The sequence below is a fragment of the Mustela nigripes genome, chromosome X, assembly GCF_022355385.1.
Source record: "Mustela nigripes isolate SB6536 chromosome X, MUSNIG.SB6536, whole genome shotgun sequence".
NCBI classification, from domain to species: Eukaryota; Metazoa; Chordata; class Mammalia; order Carnivora; family Mustelidae; genus Mustela; species Mustela nigripes.
The window spans coordinates 104027466-104046159 of NC_081575.1; the positions used below are offsets into that span (position 1 = coordinate 104027466).

The window sequence follows — 18694 nt, forward strand, 5'->3', positions numbered from 1 at the left end:
TTCAAGAGAACATAATGAAAAATAAAGACACAAACCTGCTTCATAACAACTAATATTTTAAGATGTTTAAGAATACCATTATGGAGACATAGGAACATATTTTTAAAAAAATAACAGAAAGTGAGACTATCAAGGCATGTAAGTAAATCTGTCACTGCAGTGACAATGGACTGGTAAAGTGGGGCAGGAAAATGAAAAGGGGAAAAATTCAGGTAAACACTTCAGTATTTAAAAACAAATGGTGCATCTGGATGACTAATATGATAGTATGAGTTACAGCATGTGGTATTCTAAAAAGGAGTGTTGCAGAATTGCTTGTATGCTAGAAGGTGATTGGCCAAGCTTGTACGGGCAAGACCTTAAACCTATTCCTAACCAAGAGAAAGTCTTCCATTAATTAAACTTATTCAGCATAAGGTAGTGTGGAAGGCGACAGCCAAACAGAATGGTTTAATTCGCCACAGGGCAAAGCAGGAGTTGATATTTGCATCTCAACGCTGTCTCTGGTTATAGGCCGACCAAAATGGAGATGAAGCCCACTGTCAAACCATATTTCACCAGTTCTAAGATGGAACCCCTCTCTCATGTTTTAAGGTCTCTGAAACCAGGATGTGTCTTAAATCATTTCCATTTGAGATTTAATGATGTATGTTAACTGACAGAGAGGTCAGCTAACAGCTACCTTTCTAAAAGTCACTCTGGTCCAACTGAGACCAGCTAAGCATCAGAGAATGTTCAGTTTCCTCCATGATTCCATAACAATCACTTGTATCCTAGACCATAAGAAAAGATCAGGAAAGGAAACTGTCCTGGTCACCTTCTTTGATGTCTAAACTCAACCTGAATTATGCTCTTTATCTGTTAGGAATCTTGAGATTCTTTATATAAGAGCTAGTGGGTCCCTCCCCCTAACTTTGTTACAAAACAAAACCAAAACCCCCCCCAAACCCCAACCACAACTGTGTACAATCAAAACCTTTAGGGGTGCCTGGGTGACTCAGTGGGTTAAGCCTCTGCCTTGGGCTCAGGTCATGATCTCAGGGTCTTGGGATCAAGCCCCGCATCACGTTCTCTGCTCAGCAGAGAGCTTGCTTCCCCCTCCCTCTCTGCCTGCCTCTCTGCCTACTTGTGATCTCTCTCTCTGTGTCAAATAAATAAAGTCTTTAAAAAAAAAAACCCTTATGGAGGAAAATCTATGCAGATATAGAAAATATTCAATATATCTTGAACTCCTCATGGAATGAATGCTTGCCACTGGGAAGTAACTGAAGAAAACCTTACAGAAATCCCTCTCTCTCTCTCTATTTGAAGATTTATTTATTTATTTTAGAGCGAGACTGAGAGCAAGAGAGAGAGCGAGAGAGAGAGAGAGAAAGAGCGGGGAGGAAGAGGGAAACTTTAGCAGATTCTGCATTAAGCATGGAGCTGATGTGGGACTCAATCCCATGATCCTGAAATCAGACTCAAGAGTTGGAGGCGCAAATGACTGCCCACCCAGGGGCCCCTTACAGAAATCTGTTTTTCTTTTCTTTTTTTTAAAGGATTTACTTCATCAGTTGAGAGAGAGAGAGAGAGAAAGAAAGTAAGTGAGAGTGGAGGGAGGGGCAGAGGAAAAGAATCTGGCCAACTCCCTGCTGAGTGGTGAGCCCAAAGTAGGGCTCAATCTCACCACCCACCAGATCATAACCTGAGCCAAAACCAAGAGTCCAATGCTTAACCAACGAAGCCACTCAGGTGCCCGTTCTTGATGAATTTTATTAAACAGAATAAGACTGATGAATACACAGATAATATGATAAAGAAAAGAAGACCCCCAGGGCCCCGCACTGCCCAATAAAATAGTCACCAATCACATATGGTTATTTCAATTTAATCAAAATTATATAAAATTTTAGAAATTCAGTCGCTTAGTTCCAACCCACATCCAAGCACTCGGTAGCCGCATGTGGTTGGAGGCTACCACACGGGATAGCAGAATATACAGATATACAGAACATCTCTGTCACTGCAGACACTTCTAGTGGACAGTGTTACTCTAGACTAACATCTGAAGCTGCCACATACCTCAGCTGCAACACTTAGCAGTTGTGATTTTGGACAAATTAATGAGCCTCACGAATACCCAATTTTCTCCTTGGAGAAATGAGTATGTAATTGTTATCTTATTCCCCAGGATGCTGTGAGGATCAGGGTGCTACAAAAAGGTTAGCACTAGTAAGTTCTACATTTTAAAATGACATTGTACTTTTTAAAGTTCCTTCCTTTTTTTTTTTTTTTTTAGGAGGCTCCAAGCCCAGTATGGAGTCCAACATGGGGCCTAATCCAGGACCCCAAGATCAAGACCCAAGACCCAAGATGAAGACCCAAGCTGAAACCAAGAGTCAGAATCCCAACAGACTGAGGTGCCCCCAAGGTTATGCTCATCTTTTTGCATTTTCAATGTTGGATATTTTTAACTGTTTAAATCTCAAGTTTACAGTTTCTTTCCTTCACCTTTTTTTGTTAAAAAAAAAAAAAGGAAAAAAACATGCCTCCAGGTATTTTTAACAAACCAGTGCCTACAGGAGCAACACAGTAAGCACAGAGTGAGGTGGGCTGTGGTTAGGCTGTGGCAAACAGAGAGTTCACGTTCTGTCTGAACTGCCAGCTGCTACTCAGCTCCAGCCACTGTTGCCATTCAGGAACACACCACATTTAGAAAATAATTAGTTTATGTCCTCTTAAATGAAATGCCCAGAAAAGGAGAAAGATACTATTATTCTCACATGATTTTATATCCAGATTTTACTGTAGTTAAAGAAATAATTTTTTTTTTCATTGCCACTTCACTGGAAAATTACTGGATGTCTGGGGGAGAACTATATTACTTTATATAAAAGCCACTGGTCTCTGATGTATGAGTTATTTAAAAAAAAAATCCCAATTTTTTGGAAAGCTTAAATCTAGAGAGCAAAGCAAATCTTTTCATTCTCCCAGTAATTTAAAGGCTGTACACTCAAGAGCCCATTAAATTTGGAAGTTTCTGTATGAATATGGAAGCATACACAACTTTTTATTCCAAGCATACTTAACTATATTTTTATGATATACCCACCTGAAATAACCAGCAGTTGTAGCCTTTTTATTCAGTTGATAATTGAAATATTGTCTCTAATACAAGTATGTGGTTTATCATGCTTATTTATCACCAACTTGGTATACTTCATAATTGCATTACAACCCCACCGAGTACTGAATACCACTTAGCAGTTCAAACTACTCAAGATAAGCACTGTTACTTTCAAGAGGAGATTGGCAGTAATTAAAGGTCTTATTTAGTAGTTGTTGGTAACCATGTTTTTAAGGAGGTTTAAAAAACAATAGAAAGCCATATGGATACATTTAATTTGATAATTGCATTTTTATTAATGATATCTATTTTGGACATATATTCTAACTGGGGTTAAAAAAAAAGATGTGCTAAACTATCACCAACGCAGTGAGGCGGAACGACGCGGGGTGTTTTGCGATTCATCAGTGAGAATGGAACTGTCTGTGAACTATATGGCGTAAGACAAAATCATATCAGAACACTAATAACAACGATAAAAACAACAATAGTACTTTGCACTTAGAGACCTGCTTTCAGAGGAATTTCAGAGTGCTTTTTAAACACATACTATTTTTCCTTTTTTGAACAAATCAGACGACTAAATCAAAGAGTAATAATGGTGTTTGCCCATGCCACAAAGCGAGTCACCGGCAAACCAGGAACAGATTTTCTAACTTGTTCAGTCTCCTGCAATGACAGTGTGCAAGGATTACTCCATTAGTGTGTGTCTCTCAGGTTACACCCAAGACATAGGTACCACATGGGCTTCCGACTTTTCTCCCCAGCCCTGGCCCGTTACTCAGAGTCGTGTTTACACGCTCACCCCGCCGCTGTTAGTATGTGTGCCCGCATGCTGCTCAACTGACAGACTCCAGGGGAGACAAGGCAAGAGCAGTGCACAAGCCTCTCAGCAGCCGCTCACCTCCTGGCCTTCAGACACCTATCTGGAGATGGCCTCTGGGCATTCTGACATGTCATAAAGACTCGTAAACCAAGCAACCCATTTGAAATGCTGGGAGAAATTAAAAAGACAGCAAGGTCATTAAAGAGCTAAAACTCTACATCACTAGAAAACCTGCAGGCAAAATGGCCAAATGCTGTGGACTGTATATACTTTCTGGAGGGCAATGGGTAGATCTGGACGGGGTAAACTCCTAGATTTTTTTTTAGTTTACCCCACTAATATAGTAAGGTATCAGTGTGATTTATATAACCTAATGGTTTGAACAAATAAATTTTCAGGGAGGCATTTATGAAATGTCCTGGTGGTACATCCTATCATAGCCAAACTCTATTATGAATTATCAGAAAGGAGGTAAATTAAGGTGGGAAATTAAGTCTGTGTTTGTGAGGGCATGGGTTAAATGTTGGGTGAATGTATGGACAGACATGGACAGAAAACATTTTGTCATGTGGTTGGAGGGTGTGACGGGAAATAGAACAGCAGAGAAAACAGGATGGACTCAGAAGAGTATTCTATAAATATCATTCTATTAAAAAAAAAAAACTATGTTTCTACTATGAAGTATCCTAGAAGACATTAATTTCACATACCATTTGTTAGACTCCTACCATGTGCGAGGTGCCATCAGACATACAGTAACACAGTGAGCATGGTGAGGTCCTCAAAGTTATAATGCACAAGGGGCAGTGCTTGAGAGCTGCAGGAGTTCAGAGGCCAGAGAGCTCACTTCTAGCTGGGAGGTCTTAAAGGGTGAACAGAATACCAACAGGAGGAGACTGGGTTGAGGGGGGCCATGCAGGCATGGGAAACCCAGGGTGGATGTGAGGCCTGCTTGGGGACCAGTGAGGGGTCTAATCTGCAGGGACCACGGAGGTGCGGTCTCAATCCTTCTGAGTGATCTGAAAGCCAACAGCGACTCTTTTCTAGCTCTAAGACCCCAACACCGGGAAATGGAGCAAGCCAAGCTACCTCTTCTACCTGGATATCCAAGGTAAGCCCAACCTATGACCATGGCACTCAGAGGTGTCTTTCTAATACCTCCAGGACCTGTCCCAGACCTTTTGGGGACAGGTAGCATTATGAAACTGCAGGCTGATCTACCAGGATCCACCTGGCTGGGCCCAGATATAAGGAGAAAATGACAAGGGGTAGGAAAGTCCCCAAAATCCAATTGTGGAAATGCCTAAATACCAGTGCTGGGTTAGCCTTCCCTTCCCTGTTATCCATCCAGTCTTCTGGAGGATTCCCCATCCTCCATGGCAGCCCATTTCTACTTTTATGATGTAAGTTAATGGGGAAAATAACATGTTCTTTATAACCAATTTTGTTGAAATGCATTTATTTCATCTTCCATTTGCTCATTACCAGAAAACAGTTTCTTCTTACTTACTTTTCCCTAGCCCATTTTTTCCCTTCACTTTATTCTCAAATGCTGTATTAGTTCATACAGTACCATAAATGATTCCTTTATCTAGGAAATAATTCATGTGTTTGACTTCATTTTCCTTTCCACTGTCTATTTAAATTGTTATCTAGATGCTACCCAATCTCCCTTTCTATATCAAAGTCAAACTTAATGCATATTTGACAAGAAGCAATATTAAAGTTTGAAGAGTTTCACTAAATCCAAGATTCTCAACATTGTGGGTGTGTGTCGAAGTCACTGTGAAGTTTTCTAAAATGCACTGCTGCTGGGGTCCCACCCCAGACCTACTCAATCAGATATCTGACAGTAGCATCTGGGCATGTGTTATTTTTAGAAGTGTTAAAAAAAAACCATCCTCAAACCATCCTGGTTGTTAAGAAGAAATCTGCTAAAAGGTACATGATTTGGGACCTTGGTTTGGCTGCCTTCTAGGACACAAAGAGAACTATTTTTTACCCTCCCTAGAAAGGAGCCAGTAGTTGGTGCAGATTGCTTAATATTAATGGGACACATACCAAAGGGACATATCTCAACAAAAGGGAAACTATTTACAGATTATTTCTGTTTCAATCTCTTCCATTATCACTAACAATGAGAATTAAATCTACCTTTTCTAATATACCTCATGTAAGGAAACTAAAAAAGGAGTTACCAAGATCAATTTTAAGTTTTTTGAGACCAAGGATCATGCCTGTTTCATACTGTAACCGTTTAGTATGAAGAGTAGATCACTTAAAACACATCTGGTGTGCTAGATGCTAGCGATACAAGTACCAACAAAGCATGGGCAATGAGAGGCTACAGAAACCCATACAGCAACTGTAATACTAAGTACTGTAACAGCGGTCTGGATTAATGTTATTCTTGGAAGTAATAAAACCAGCTAGCGTTTGTTGCATATTTACTGTGTGCCAGGCACTGTTCTAGGCATTTTACATATCACCGTGTTTAGATATCATCCTATTCAATTTAAGAGTCTTACGAGGCAGGTGTCACTATCAGGCAAGCTGTACAGATGAGGCAGTAGAGGGGTTCGTCACATACCCCAAGCTTACTTACTTAACAAGAGGTGGAAAGCCAACACTTGAACTGGCTATTCTGGTTCCTGAGCGCAAGCTTTTAACTACTACCCTATACTGCCTTTTGGGAGTCCCGGTCAGTGCCCTTGGTGCTCGACAGATGCTAGCAGAGAGAAGGAAGGGGGGATGAAAGGCAAGGAGGAAAGAAAGAAACAACAAATATTTACAGAGTGCTCCTACCATGTGTCTGAAGCCCCTTCTTCCTAAGACTCCTGAACATTACAGGCTAAAACCTATGAGTGTTTGCATGATTCTTTAAGCTTAGGCAAAAGACTAACATTATCTCCCCCGCCTTTCAGTAACAGGATCAGAAGTTAGGTTTTCACAGCTAACCCTTAAACTGATCCCTTCACGTTTCTGTTCCTCTGGTTCCTATGAGTTCACATCATTTGGGAATACAAACCGAAAAGGACATTCTCAGGACACTGCTTCCCTTCCAAGATTTCCCACAAGCCCGAGCATGTTACAGTGACACTCTGCTGCAACAGGAAAGGTATTTCCTTCGAATTAGGTGAAAAGAGAAGCAAATCTAAAAAAATAAAAAAATTCCAGGTTGAGAGAAGTAAAAAGTTTCCTAATTCAGGGCTAAGGGCTCCTGCCAACAGCTTGTTTTGTTCCCAAAGATCAGCACACAAAAGTTTCACAGAGCTGGAGGGAAAAGATTTGGATGCTGAGTTGGAGGGTGGGTATGGGGGTCTGTGTGATTAACATCATTCCTCTGGGAGCAGTAGAAAAATAACAAAACCTCTATAAAAGAGATGAGCAAGTCGGCTGTGAAAGGAATGACCCCTCACATATAGGGAAAGCAATTTGCATCTACAGATCTCATTGGTATAAACGACCTCCTTCAAAGAGTGAAAACCTCAATGGAAAGCCACTATATACCCATGAAAGGACTTGCCGGCTATTTGTTGAGCTGTATACAGACTAACAAACAGGAGTGGTTAACCTGGCGCACCATGCACTATAGAGATATTTTTTTTTAAGTAGGCTTAGTCAGCTAATCTTGTTGAGATTTCTCTCATACTACTGATTTCTTATTCTCAAAATAAATTAAGAGGCTTCATTCAAAATTCCCTGTGGTCTACCAGCTTGAGTTTGTTGGGTGTCTTTGATTGTCTCTTGTCTTTAGATTCCCTGCCTTGTCTCTTTAGATTTTGCTGTGCCCTTTGGTATTTCCCGTTAGTCCATGTCTGGAATAGCTAATTACATGGTAGCATAATTCCCACCCGTACAACAAGGAACAGCAGAACCTTGCTAATTCACACCAATGACTGAAAGACTCCTGTGTAAGTTACTGAATTATGCAAATGAGCAATAAGTGAAGAAAGATGATTCAAAATTGTATTTCATTCATTTATTTTGACAAGTGTAGTTTAGTCTTAATTATTTTGAAAATTTCTTTGTAGCATACTAATAAATTTACTGTGGCACATTTGTTAAATGTGATAAAGCCTTGACTAAGAGAGACCAAAGTGTGCTCTGCTGAATAATTTCCTGAACACAGGCTCAGGTGCAGACCCACTCTTTTATCTTAGATTTTACTGACTTATTAGCATCTATAATATTTTTGGTAAGACAATCTGTACTCCACCAATACAACTGGAATTATTTCTAAGGCAAACATGTACTTTACGAACAGGTCCTGCATATGTCTAAACACTCACCATGATGATCGTTTAAAAAAAAAAAAAAAAAAAGGAAAGAAAGAAAGAACCATGCTTCAAAGTAAAACATTTTTACATTCTACTGTCCTAGAACAGTACTTTAACAGGACTTTAGTTGCCTCTTCTAAATAAAACTAGGTCAGTTTGTCATTTGTCTTTTAATTCCTATTTCTGTTTTGTCATTTGTCTTTTAATTCCTATTTCTGTTTTGTTTTGTCTTGCCATACTTCTTTCTTTCAAAGTTAAAGATGTCTGTTTTAAGCTAAGTGGATATATCACAGTATGTAAGATTTTCATGTCAAAATACTTACATGATTATATTCTGAGTTAAATTATTTAGGATAGGAAAACATTTTGATACACTTCTGACAGATGTATCTTACAGGATGGAGTCAACCTCTTTCAAAGAACCACCACTGGTTACGGTGGGGAGTGAAGAGACAAGAGCCTCCCAGCTTCCGGTGTTGGGTTTAAAGCTTCACATAAGCCAGCCTCTTAATAAGTGCTTTTTGACCAAATCTCCAATTCAGATATGTTTTAAAATCATCATGCATTTGTCAAATGATGTTCTTGAATTTGTAAAAGCTGGATAAGCAATAGAGCACTTAAAGAATAGCAAGCAAGAAAGGATTAATCTCAGACTACATGCCAGCAACTGTGCGTGTTCACAGTCTCACCCACTTTTCGAGGCTGAGCTCAGGTTCCACCTCCATGGGGAACTTGCCCGAGCCATTCCCGTCTAGTAGTCATTTGCCGTGAGGATGATGTTTCTTTACTAGATGAAGAAAAGGGCAGCTGCAAGATGGCAGAAAGAATGCTGGGCTCTCACACTCCCCAGCTTTGCTACCTCAGGCGGGTCATTTCATCAATTTAAGGTTGTTTTTCCATCGGAAAAAATGTCAACAACCCTACTATCTAATGGGAAAAGTAAAAAATAAGGGATGTGAGTGTTCTCCAGAACAAGCTCAGCTCTATAAAAAGTAGCTGTTCGGAGGGTGAGTACATGAATAAGAAAAGGATCCCAAGTATTATTATGTTTAAAGCAGGACATAATGCTTACACTGTGCCCTTTACAGATCACACAAGGCAGAGCCACAGCACAGCAACACTCACAGAACGAATCTTGGGGGTGGGGTGTGAAGAAGAGAGAGACAGAGAAAACCAGACTTACACACAGACCTGGTTTATGATCCTATTTGTGAGTCTGATTTTATAATAATTTCTTAAAACAACCAAAGCACATGAGTGTGTAAAATTAGCCAGCAAACATATCTTTTTGTGAGCGCAGCTGGTTAAAGCCTTAAGCTCTAGGGGACGGTGCTAAGGCTAGCAGGGCTCACAGAAGGGGAAAAAGGTTTCCTAGGGCCTTTACATGGGCAGAATGCAATCAAAGTTAATTCAACTGAGCTCTGTGGCAGGCTACTAATTCCATCTAGTCACTGTCCTAGCGACCACCAGGTAAGAGAATGCTGATGGGTGTGAATAAATTCACGTAACATCTATAGGAAGAAGTCCTCTAGGAATGAGACCAATTGATGATGGGTTTTCCCTACATACGAGGGGGAGCACCTATTATATGGACATGGTAGAACAGCCTAAAATTATACATAAGCACTGACTAATCACGTGCAAATTAATACCAGATCTCGGCCTGGGGCTACTGGGTAACTGAAGCCATCACAATGACACAATTAAATTTCAAAAGTTAAGGTTGCAAGCTTTGTGCAGTGGTAATATCATAGCCAATGAGGTTTATCTGAGGTGCAATTATTGCTAATTGAAAAGTTGGGGTTGCTTCCCTTTGATAATGATAAAAAATTTAAATAATTACAGAGGGTGATAAACATGCCAGTTTATAGGAAAAGCAAGAAAGCAAAACAAAACAGAACCCTGTCAATTTAAACATTAAGTCAGTTTAAAAAATCAAATTTGCACTATAGTCAGAAAGACAAAGGTTAAGCAAAAACACAGCTTTTAACCATTAAAGACTATTCTGGAACAGCACATGCAACTGGTAAAAACCAAAATCAAAGCAAAAGATTAAGAAGATGCAGGAGAGGTAACTCCTATCTCAATGGAGGGAATATAAGCACTTCTGAGAAGAAATGTTAAGACACAACCGAGTTAAGATAAGAAATGATGGAGACATTAAATTCAGGGCTAGGTCAACGAGCAAAGAGGCCCAAGAGGAAAAAAGTATGCAATTTATTAAAAAAAAAAAAGATTTTATTTACTTGAGAGAGAGAGAGAGAACATGAGCAGAGGAGGAACAGAGGGAGAGGAACAAGTAGACTCCGTGCTGAGTGCATAGCCCAACATGGGGCTCCATCTCACGACCCTGAGGATCATGACCCGAGCCGAAGTCAAGAGTCAGAGGCTTAACCTACTGAGTCACCCAGGCACCCCAAGGGTATGCAATTTTAAAATAATCCCAGATGGTTAGAGAAAAATACAACTCAGATCAAATCTACTTAAATCCCAAATATCTGAGAGCTTGAGACACTTACGGATGACTATATATCCTCTAATTTACTTGAAGCAAGTGGAGTTGCTGTTTTTTTTCTTTCTTTCTTATTTCTTCACTGACTTTTAAGAAAAAATGTCACATTTATTACAAATTTGAGCTGGTATAAAAAGGACACAAAGTTAGTAACTGATAAAACAATAAAGTGCTTCCTTAGAACTATTAAAAAAAAAGGAATATCATCTGCTTCTAAGACTATAGACCTTTTAATGTTGAAGGTTGCATTTTTAAAAGAAGTAACTGATTATACATTATAAGTAGCTGATCCAACACATTTCCAGTAAAAAGCACTAATTTTGAGGGGAAAATTTAGTATAACTATATCTAACCCCAATTGCTTTAAGTCATGTTATAATAGATTATTATGGATGTTACACAAATACTGATAATTTAATATTCCTGAAACTTATAGTACATTTTATCATGATACTTAAAGGATCTACTTTCTTCTCTGAGTATTATAAGCTCTTGCTCCTAATTAATCTGCAATTAATTCAACCAACCTCCAATTAGTCTTCTACAACATTACCCTACTTAGACAATAAAGCCGTCTCTAGACTGGGTTTTAAACCTGGGCTAAAATAGACTCCTACAGACCAAAAATGGTTCTGGGATTTCTCTTTGTAGTGTAATTTAGATGTCATATCTAATTTGCTGTCATGACTATTGTTTCACTGTGCAATTTGTATGTCGTTTTGAATGGTAAAGGCATCATAGCTTTATTGAATTAAACCTTCTGTCTTTATTTAGGGTCTGATGTTACATGTTTGTGCGTATATGTTTATGTCTCAAAAGCTGCTTCTGACATCAGGCAGTGGTAGAAAAAGATTGTGCTCTTTTGATATGTTTTCTCCTATCTCAGTAAATACAAACACAAACTGGAAAAAAAGCCCTCTTCAAACTAAAGAAACAATTTTAATAGTAATAATGACATTATTATTATTTCGCTTTGAGAGACAGAGATCGCTAAATAAGCTATGCACATTAAGGAATTACAGAAGGCCTGGCTGTTTTATAATCTAAATTCCTTGACTCTCAATTCTGTTAATCAATTCTTTCCTAAGAAAAATCTCCCCTTTCCATTGACAGTCTCAAACATAAGATGTTATTTTTACAATTCGATAATCACAAAGAAATTCAAAATTCTCCTTGTCTTTAATTCCTAAGGAACAAAGGCCATTTTACTTATATCACAATACTCAGTTTTGTGTTGGTCTGCCTGTAATTGTCCTTCTTATCCTGGCCTGTGCATTCAAGTTCTAAACTAAAGTCAGGACTAGGATTAAACATGGAAAGCCTTTCAGGAGACCACTGGAATAGCCTTTTAAATAATTTTTAGTGCATGAAATTTCATAAAGTTTTTACTAGATAATTACACTTCCTGATTTTGTAATTAGTGGAAGTACATGCAATTACATAATAATTATGATAGTAATTACGTAATTAAGATGTATAATTATGTAGTAAAAAACATCATGGAAATAAAACCATCTACTGTGTAAGCACAATACATTTTAAAAGTAAATTCGCTAGCTCAACTGTTTAAAAATACTTTTCTTCAAAATAAAGTGATTAGCTCACATTATGGTCTAACTGCCTGAAAATTGTTTAATATTTTTTCCTTCATTGGTGATAGAAGTATATTTTTAAAAAGTACACGAGAAAAATCTCACTGGGTTTTTCCTACCCTCAACACTCAAAAAATGACAATGTTTTGCAAATGAGGACCATCGACCACAAAACAGATGCTGCAACATCAGTACCTTCCTTTGCACTGCTGTACTTACTACTACAAAAGGGACAAGAAACCTGCCCATTGAAAAGATGTAACAGGAAAGGGTTTTATAAAACTAATATATCTGTTATCATAGCATGCCTGTAAGTCTGTATGTACATAAAAGTGCAAAACGTGGAGTGCCTATTTACAGAAATGGGCTCAAAGAAAAGGAACATTATCAGAATCCACAAGTTTGCCGCTCAAGTATATGGCAACTTTCATATAGTACTTTAGCTATCTTAAAAAAGATGACAGAAAATGTACAGAGACAAGACACTTCCACTTATGGGCAAAGCAACTATGGTGACAATTTCCTGGAAAATGTAGTTTCTCTTCTGTCACCTTGCAAAGTCATCTTTAGTTAAAAAAACAAATCAAAAACTAAGTAGGCAGCACTGAGAGAGAGAAACAAAGCAGTATGAAGCCCCATGCTGCCACTGGAAAATTATCAATGTTGTCATTCTTGTACTGAGCATAAAAATCAAACAGAAAGACCAGCAACTCGAGGAAAAGTAAATTCCAAAGTAAACTGTATAGTAGCAAAATGTAAGATATAGAATCTTGCTTTCAAGTAAAAAGAGTTCTAGTTCAAAGCCTTGAAGTCTTTACACACGTTAGACCAATGCTGTCACGAGGCCCAGAAGGCAGCGGCTGGGTGCCGGCCCCTCCGCGCGTGCATACAGAAGGGCCCCGAGAGAAGTGGAGGTAGAATTGCACTCCCGTTCTCTCTTTTACAAGCCACTGATCTGAGAAGCTGAAAGCCATTTGAAAATCTTAACTGACTTCTCCTTTACCTTTCTTCTTACTTAAGTTAAGAAGAAACAAAGCGGAAGAACTCAGGCTTTGGTGTTTTTTTTTTCCCCCTCTCCTTGCCCTTGTCAGGCCACTACATTTTAAAAGCTTAATCACAAAATGTATTTCAAACGACCAGACTGGCATGCCAGTTCGACCATAAACCTGGGAGGCGTTCTGTAGTTTGCATACTTGTAATTATAAAGGCTTGCCAAAAGTATGGCCCTAACCAACCAATGAATAAAATGAGAATAGGCCTTAGTTGTTAAGAGCGAAGAATGTCTTCTATCAGTGCTTCTCAAAATTTAACGTGCCTAGGTGTCACCTGGGAATCTTGTTAAAATGAATGCAGATGCTGAAGCAGAAAGTCTGGGGAGGACCTGATATTTTGCATTTCTAACAAGCTCCCAGGTGATGCCTATGCTGCTGGTATACTGATCACATTGTAGCAAGGGCTTTGGTTTGACTTGGGGAAAAAAATGCACAAAGAAAAAGTGGATTTGGATTCTTCTGTAAGGTATTTTCTCCCTCAACTGCTAAATTATTGGAATAATTATTTCAAGTTCTGTAAAACATTTATTTGTAAAATTTCAGTGTTTATAATTTGTTTCTTCCTACAAAATCAGTACATGCTCAGATTATATAATTAAGAAAGTATATACAAGTATAAAGGAGCATTACTTCTAATTCACCCAGAGATGACAACCGTGAACAATTCCAGTGTTTCTTACTAATTGTTCTACCTGGCATATAAGCTACAGATGAGTATCATAATGGTTACTCAGTGTTGGACCTTAACATATTGTTAGTTTTTCCCTAAATCATTAAAGATTAAAAGTAAGTAATGTCTAATAACAATAATTCTCAAAAGGTCAGGGTTGTATGAAGCACTTTTTCTATTATCAAAATTCTTTATGTGTTTCTACAACCACTTAATAATCATAAACAGGCAACTATCTTCTGAATTGCTGTATTAGTCTCCTATGATGAAAGTTCACTTCAACTAATTAAAGGGATAGTTAAAAAAAAAAAAAAACACCTCGAGTCATTTTTTTATTTGTAAGAAAATGAAACAAAAGGAAAATGGAGTTAGTAAAAGTTACTGATTTCAAGATTGATTTTTCTAAAAAAAACCTTTTTCACAATTATAAAAAATAGGATTTAAAGAAGGGTAGATTGGAGCTTAATTGAACTTCTCCTTTTTATATGTATCTGGTAGGTGTGAATTGTTTTGTGTGTGTGCCTTAACTGTTTTTAGTTGCTGAAAAAGAGAAAAGGCTCATTTCTAAAATTTGACAACAATTTTTTCAGGAGGATCACGGGCTTTAAAAAGTGGTACAAGAACTGGAGCAGACAGTGTCTCTGCCACAGCCTTCTTCTTATGCCTTGCGGGGATTTAACAAAGTAAATTCTAAGACTGTCGACTGGCTTAGAGAGGACTCCAGCTCTTTGTTTTTATTTCGGTACTTCCAGTGATAATAAAACTCTCCAGATTTCACTTCAGCAGTTCAGAAAAATAGGGGAAATTCTCAACACTGAAAAGGGATGTCTTGAGACCTTCAGAAATCTCCAAACTCCTAAAGACATTAAAAAGCATATAATTTCTTCCATAAAACTCTCATTTTCTTGCTTAAAAAAAACCATCAGTTTTTCTTAGATTCCTTCACTTCTCAGTACGAGCTGTTGTCTCTCTCTTGGGTCTTCATTTCCTATGAGACAATACAATTATTACTACATCTCATGGGTGTAACTATGTAGCTGAGGGTAAGCAGAGAACAGGATCCTGTGGTAGTGTGGGTGAGGAGCAGTCAGTTCGGCTCATGACATTCTTTCGACTCAGTTCAAATTTGGCATCAGCAAAACGAGAGACACAACGCGCTTGTCTTCAGTGTAACTTGCAAAGAGCTCAAACAACAGACACGAAATCTGAAAATGTCTAATGAACTTCGGTTACATTAATTTACGGCACACCTGAGGCAAGCCAAGTAAAATAGGAAGATCTAGAATTTTTAATGCACATTGCCCTCCTTTCATGGACAGAATTACCTCCTAGGACTAACTGCTCCAATATCCTTGAAACTGCTTGTGTGGTCTTATTTTCTACTAAAAATTCATTCAATGAAAGTTTAGTGAGCTGGCCCCGTGGGCAAAGCGCAGATAAACAAGATACAACCCTCTGCCTCAATGAACTCGGTGGAAAAGAAAGTCAAATAGAACAATTCAAAATAAGTCCTATGAGAAGGGCGCTCAAGGGTGCAATGGGAATGCAAAGGAAGGAAGCCCGTATTACATAACTCAATCTCTTCATCAATATAATGGGGGCCAATCCGCTGCCGCCTCACAGCGCTGTTTTGAGGACCCTGTGAAGGGATGTGAGTGAGATTTCACCTCTCTGACAGGAGTGTAGGAGCAGAGCAACCCTGATGGGCGCTGCTTAGTGGGCCATGGCCACCCACATCCCTTGGCAAGAAACAGGGGTGACCTGAAAAACAGTCCTTCTAGGCCTAAAGAGACTCCACGGAGAAACTGGACTTCCTGACAGATGCTTTTCACAAGGCTAAGGCTACAGCACCATCTTTTTGCTAAACTTTACGCTTTAGCTCCAGTTCCTGTCTTCAACAGAGTCCTAAAACCTGGTATTTCAATTTTGACAGAGACAAACACAACATGTTGAAAGAGGGATATGGAAAAATTCACCAAGAAGACTATCTGTTAAGGGCTGAATTGTGCCCCACCTCCCACCAAATATTACTGTGCGGGGTGGTGGGGGTAGTGGTGGTTGAAATCCTAACCCCCAGTACTTCCAAATGTGACTACATTTGGAGACAGGATCTTTAAAGAGGGAATTATGTTAAAGTGAAGTCGCCAGGGTGGTTCCTAAACCAATAGGACTGGTGTTCGTGTAAGAAAAGATCAGGACACAGATGTGGACAGAGGGAAAACCATGTGAAGACAGGGAGAAGATGGCTGTCTACAAACCATGGAGACGGGCCTCAGAAGAAACCAAGCCTGCTGACACCTTGATCTCGGAATTCTAGCTTCCAGAACTGTCAGGAAATACATTTCTGTTGTTTATGCCACCCAGTCTGTGGTATGTTGTTATGGGAGGCATTGCAGACTAATATAGCATCCTACTATAAATAGCTGACAGAGAGTAAGAAGAGATAGCATCTGGGAAGAGAACAGGAACAGAAAAAAAGTTTTGTTTTGTTTTAGGAATATGGTAAAATCAAACACTAAAGTTAAAAGGCAATTTGTGCTCAGGAGAATAAAAAAAGCCATAGACTCAGAGCAAATATTTGCTAAAGACATATCTGATAAAGGACCATTATCTGAAACATACAAAGAACTCTCTCTTTTTTTAAGGGCGGGGGAGGAGTAGGGGGAGAGAGAGAATCTTAAGCAGGCTCCATTGACCAGCATGGAGTGTACCCAGAGGCACTGAAATACACATATATACATAATATATCTGTATCTATATGTACGTATATATACAGATATAATAATATATATAATATATAACATATGTTAATAATAAATAATATATAACACAGCTCAGGAGTGAGAGAGCATAAGCAGGGGGAGCGGCAGGCAGAGGGAGAACCAGGCTCCCCGCTGAGCCAGGAGACCTGTTGCAGGGATTGATCCTGAGCCACCCAGCCATCCTTACAAAGAATTCTTAAAACACTATGAACAATAAAAAAACAAACCCAATTTAAAAAAAAATGAGCTAGGGCGCCTGAGTGGCTCAGTGGGTTAAAGCCTCTGCCTTGAGCTCAGGTCATGGTCTCAGGGTCCTGGGATCGAGGCCCGCATTGGGTTCTCTGCTCTGCAGGGAGTCTGTTTCCTCCTCTCTCTCTGCTTGCTTCTCTGCCTACTTGTGATCTCTGTCTGTCAAATAAATAAAATCTTTTTAAAAAAATAAAATTAAATTAAAAACATTTTAAAAATGAGCCAGAGACACCTCACCGAAGATATACAAATGGCAAATAAACATAGGAAAAGATGCTCCACATCGTACGTCATCAGGGAAATGCAACTTAAAACAAGGAGATACTAGGGCACCTGGGTGGCTCAGTCAGTTAAGTGTCCAACTCTTGATTTTGGCTCAGGTCATGATCTCAGGGTTGTGAGATCTCAGGTTGTGAGACCCGTTGTCAGCCTCCTCATTGGGCATGGTGCCTGCTTGGGATTCTCTTTCTCCTCCTCCCTCTGCCCCTCCCTGTGCTTGTGTTCTCTCATTTTCTCTCAAATAAATAAATCTTAAAAAAAAAAAAACTTCAAAAATATGTTATATCCAAATAATGGACTATTATTCAGCATTAAAAAGTCAGGAAAAAGACACAGAAGATACTTCAAATGCACCTTACTAAGTGGAAGAAGCCCACCTGAAAAGGCTACATTCCATAGGATTCCAAATATATGACATTCTGGAAAAGGGAAAACTATAAAGACAGTAAAAAGATCAGTGACTGGCAGGGGTTAGTGGGGAAGGAGGGATAAGTGGGGTGAGCACAAAGGAATTTAGGGCAGTGAAAATACACTGTGATACTACAATGGTGGATACATGTCATTATGGATCTAACAGATGTCCAACAGCAAGAGTGAACCCTAAGGTAAACTGCGGACTGTACATGATAACGCTGTGTCAACGTAGCTTCATCAACTGTAACAAATGTGCTACTCTGGTTGGGGGTGTTGACAATGAGGGAAGCTGGGAGCAGGGGGTACACAGGGAATTTCTGTACCTTCCATTCAGTTTTGCTGTGAACCTAAAATTGCTCTGAAAAATAGTCTACTAAAAACAAAGGGAGCCTTGGTTAGTGGCTCCCCTTCTTTGCTTCCACAACAATCTGATCAGATTGGTGGTTTATCACACCTTGCTGCTCCGATAGACTGTAAGCTCCACCAGAGCAGGGAACCTTGGCCATCTTAGTTCCTCTAACATCTGGGATGGCACTCAACATGTAATTGAAAATACGTATGTACTGTTTTTACCATTGCTGAATAAACAAATCAAAAACTTCAGGTGAGAAAACCAAGAGACTCTGCTCCTGCAGACTTAATTTAGACAACTGGGACAACATTTGAATGGATTCATGTCTCCCCCAAACTGTTCACTTATCCCTACTCTGGCCAAGGCCCCATGGGATGAGGCAGTCAAATGGGACCATTTTGTGATGCCATTGTGGAAATGGATTTTTACTTCATACATTGCCACTAGGTTTCTCTAAAACTGCCTTTGGAACTATTATGCCATCTGTGTAACATTCTGGAGCAGTTACAATAATAAAGCCAAAGTCTTACAGAAATAAGATTTTTAAAATGTTATGTAGTTACAGTGAATATGCAGTAAACACTTCATCAAAGTGAA

General features: G+C 39.1%; 1 protein-coding gene and 1 pseudogene across 2 annotated transcripts in view; one reads left to right on the plus strand and one right to left on the minus strand.

Moving 5' to 3' along the window:
• The window catches only part of POLA1 (DNA polymerase alpha 1, catalytic subunit), a 311518-nt gene that overhangs the window by 49587 nt on the left and 243237 nt on the right, over positions 1 to 18694 (minus strand). The window contains exon 37 of one of the 2 annotated variants that reach the window (XM_059385002.1): positions 14555 to 15029. The exons of the other annotated variant lie outside the window; for it this stretch is intronic. Within the exon in view, the coding sequence (XP_059240985.1) occupies positions 14974 to 15029 (56 nt within the window). The 3' untranslated portion in view covers positions 14555 to 14973. Of the gene's footprint in view, positions 1 to 14554; positions 15030 to 18694 lie in introns of those variants that run through there. 2 annotated transcript variants of the gene reach the window in all.
• On the plus strand, positions 9944 to 10061 carry LOC132008007 (U4 spliceosomal RNA; annotated as a pseudogene).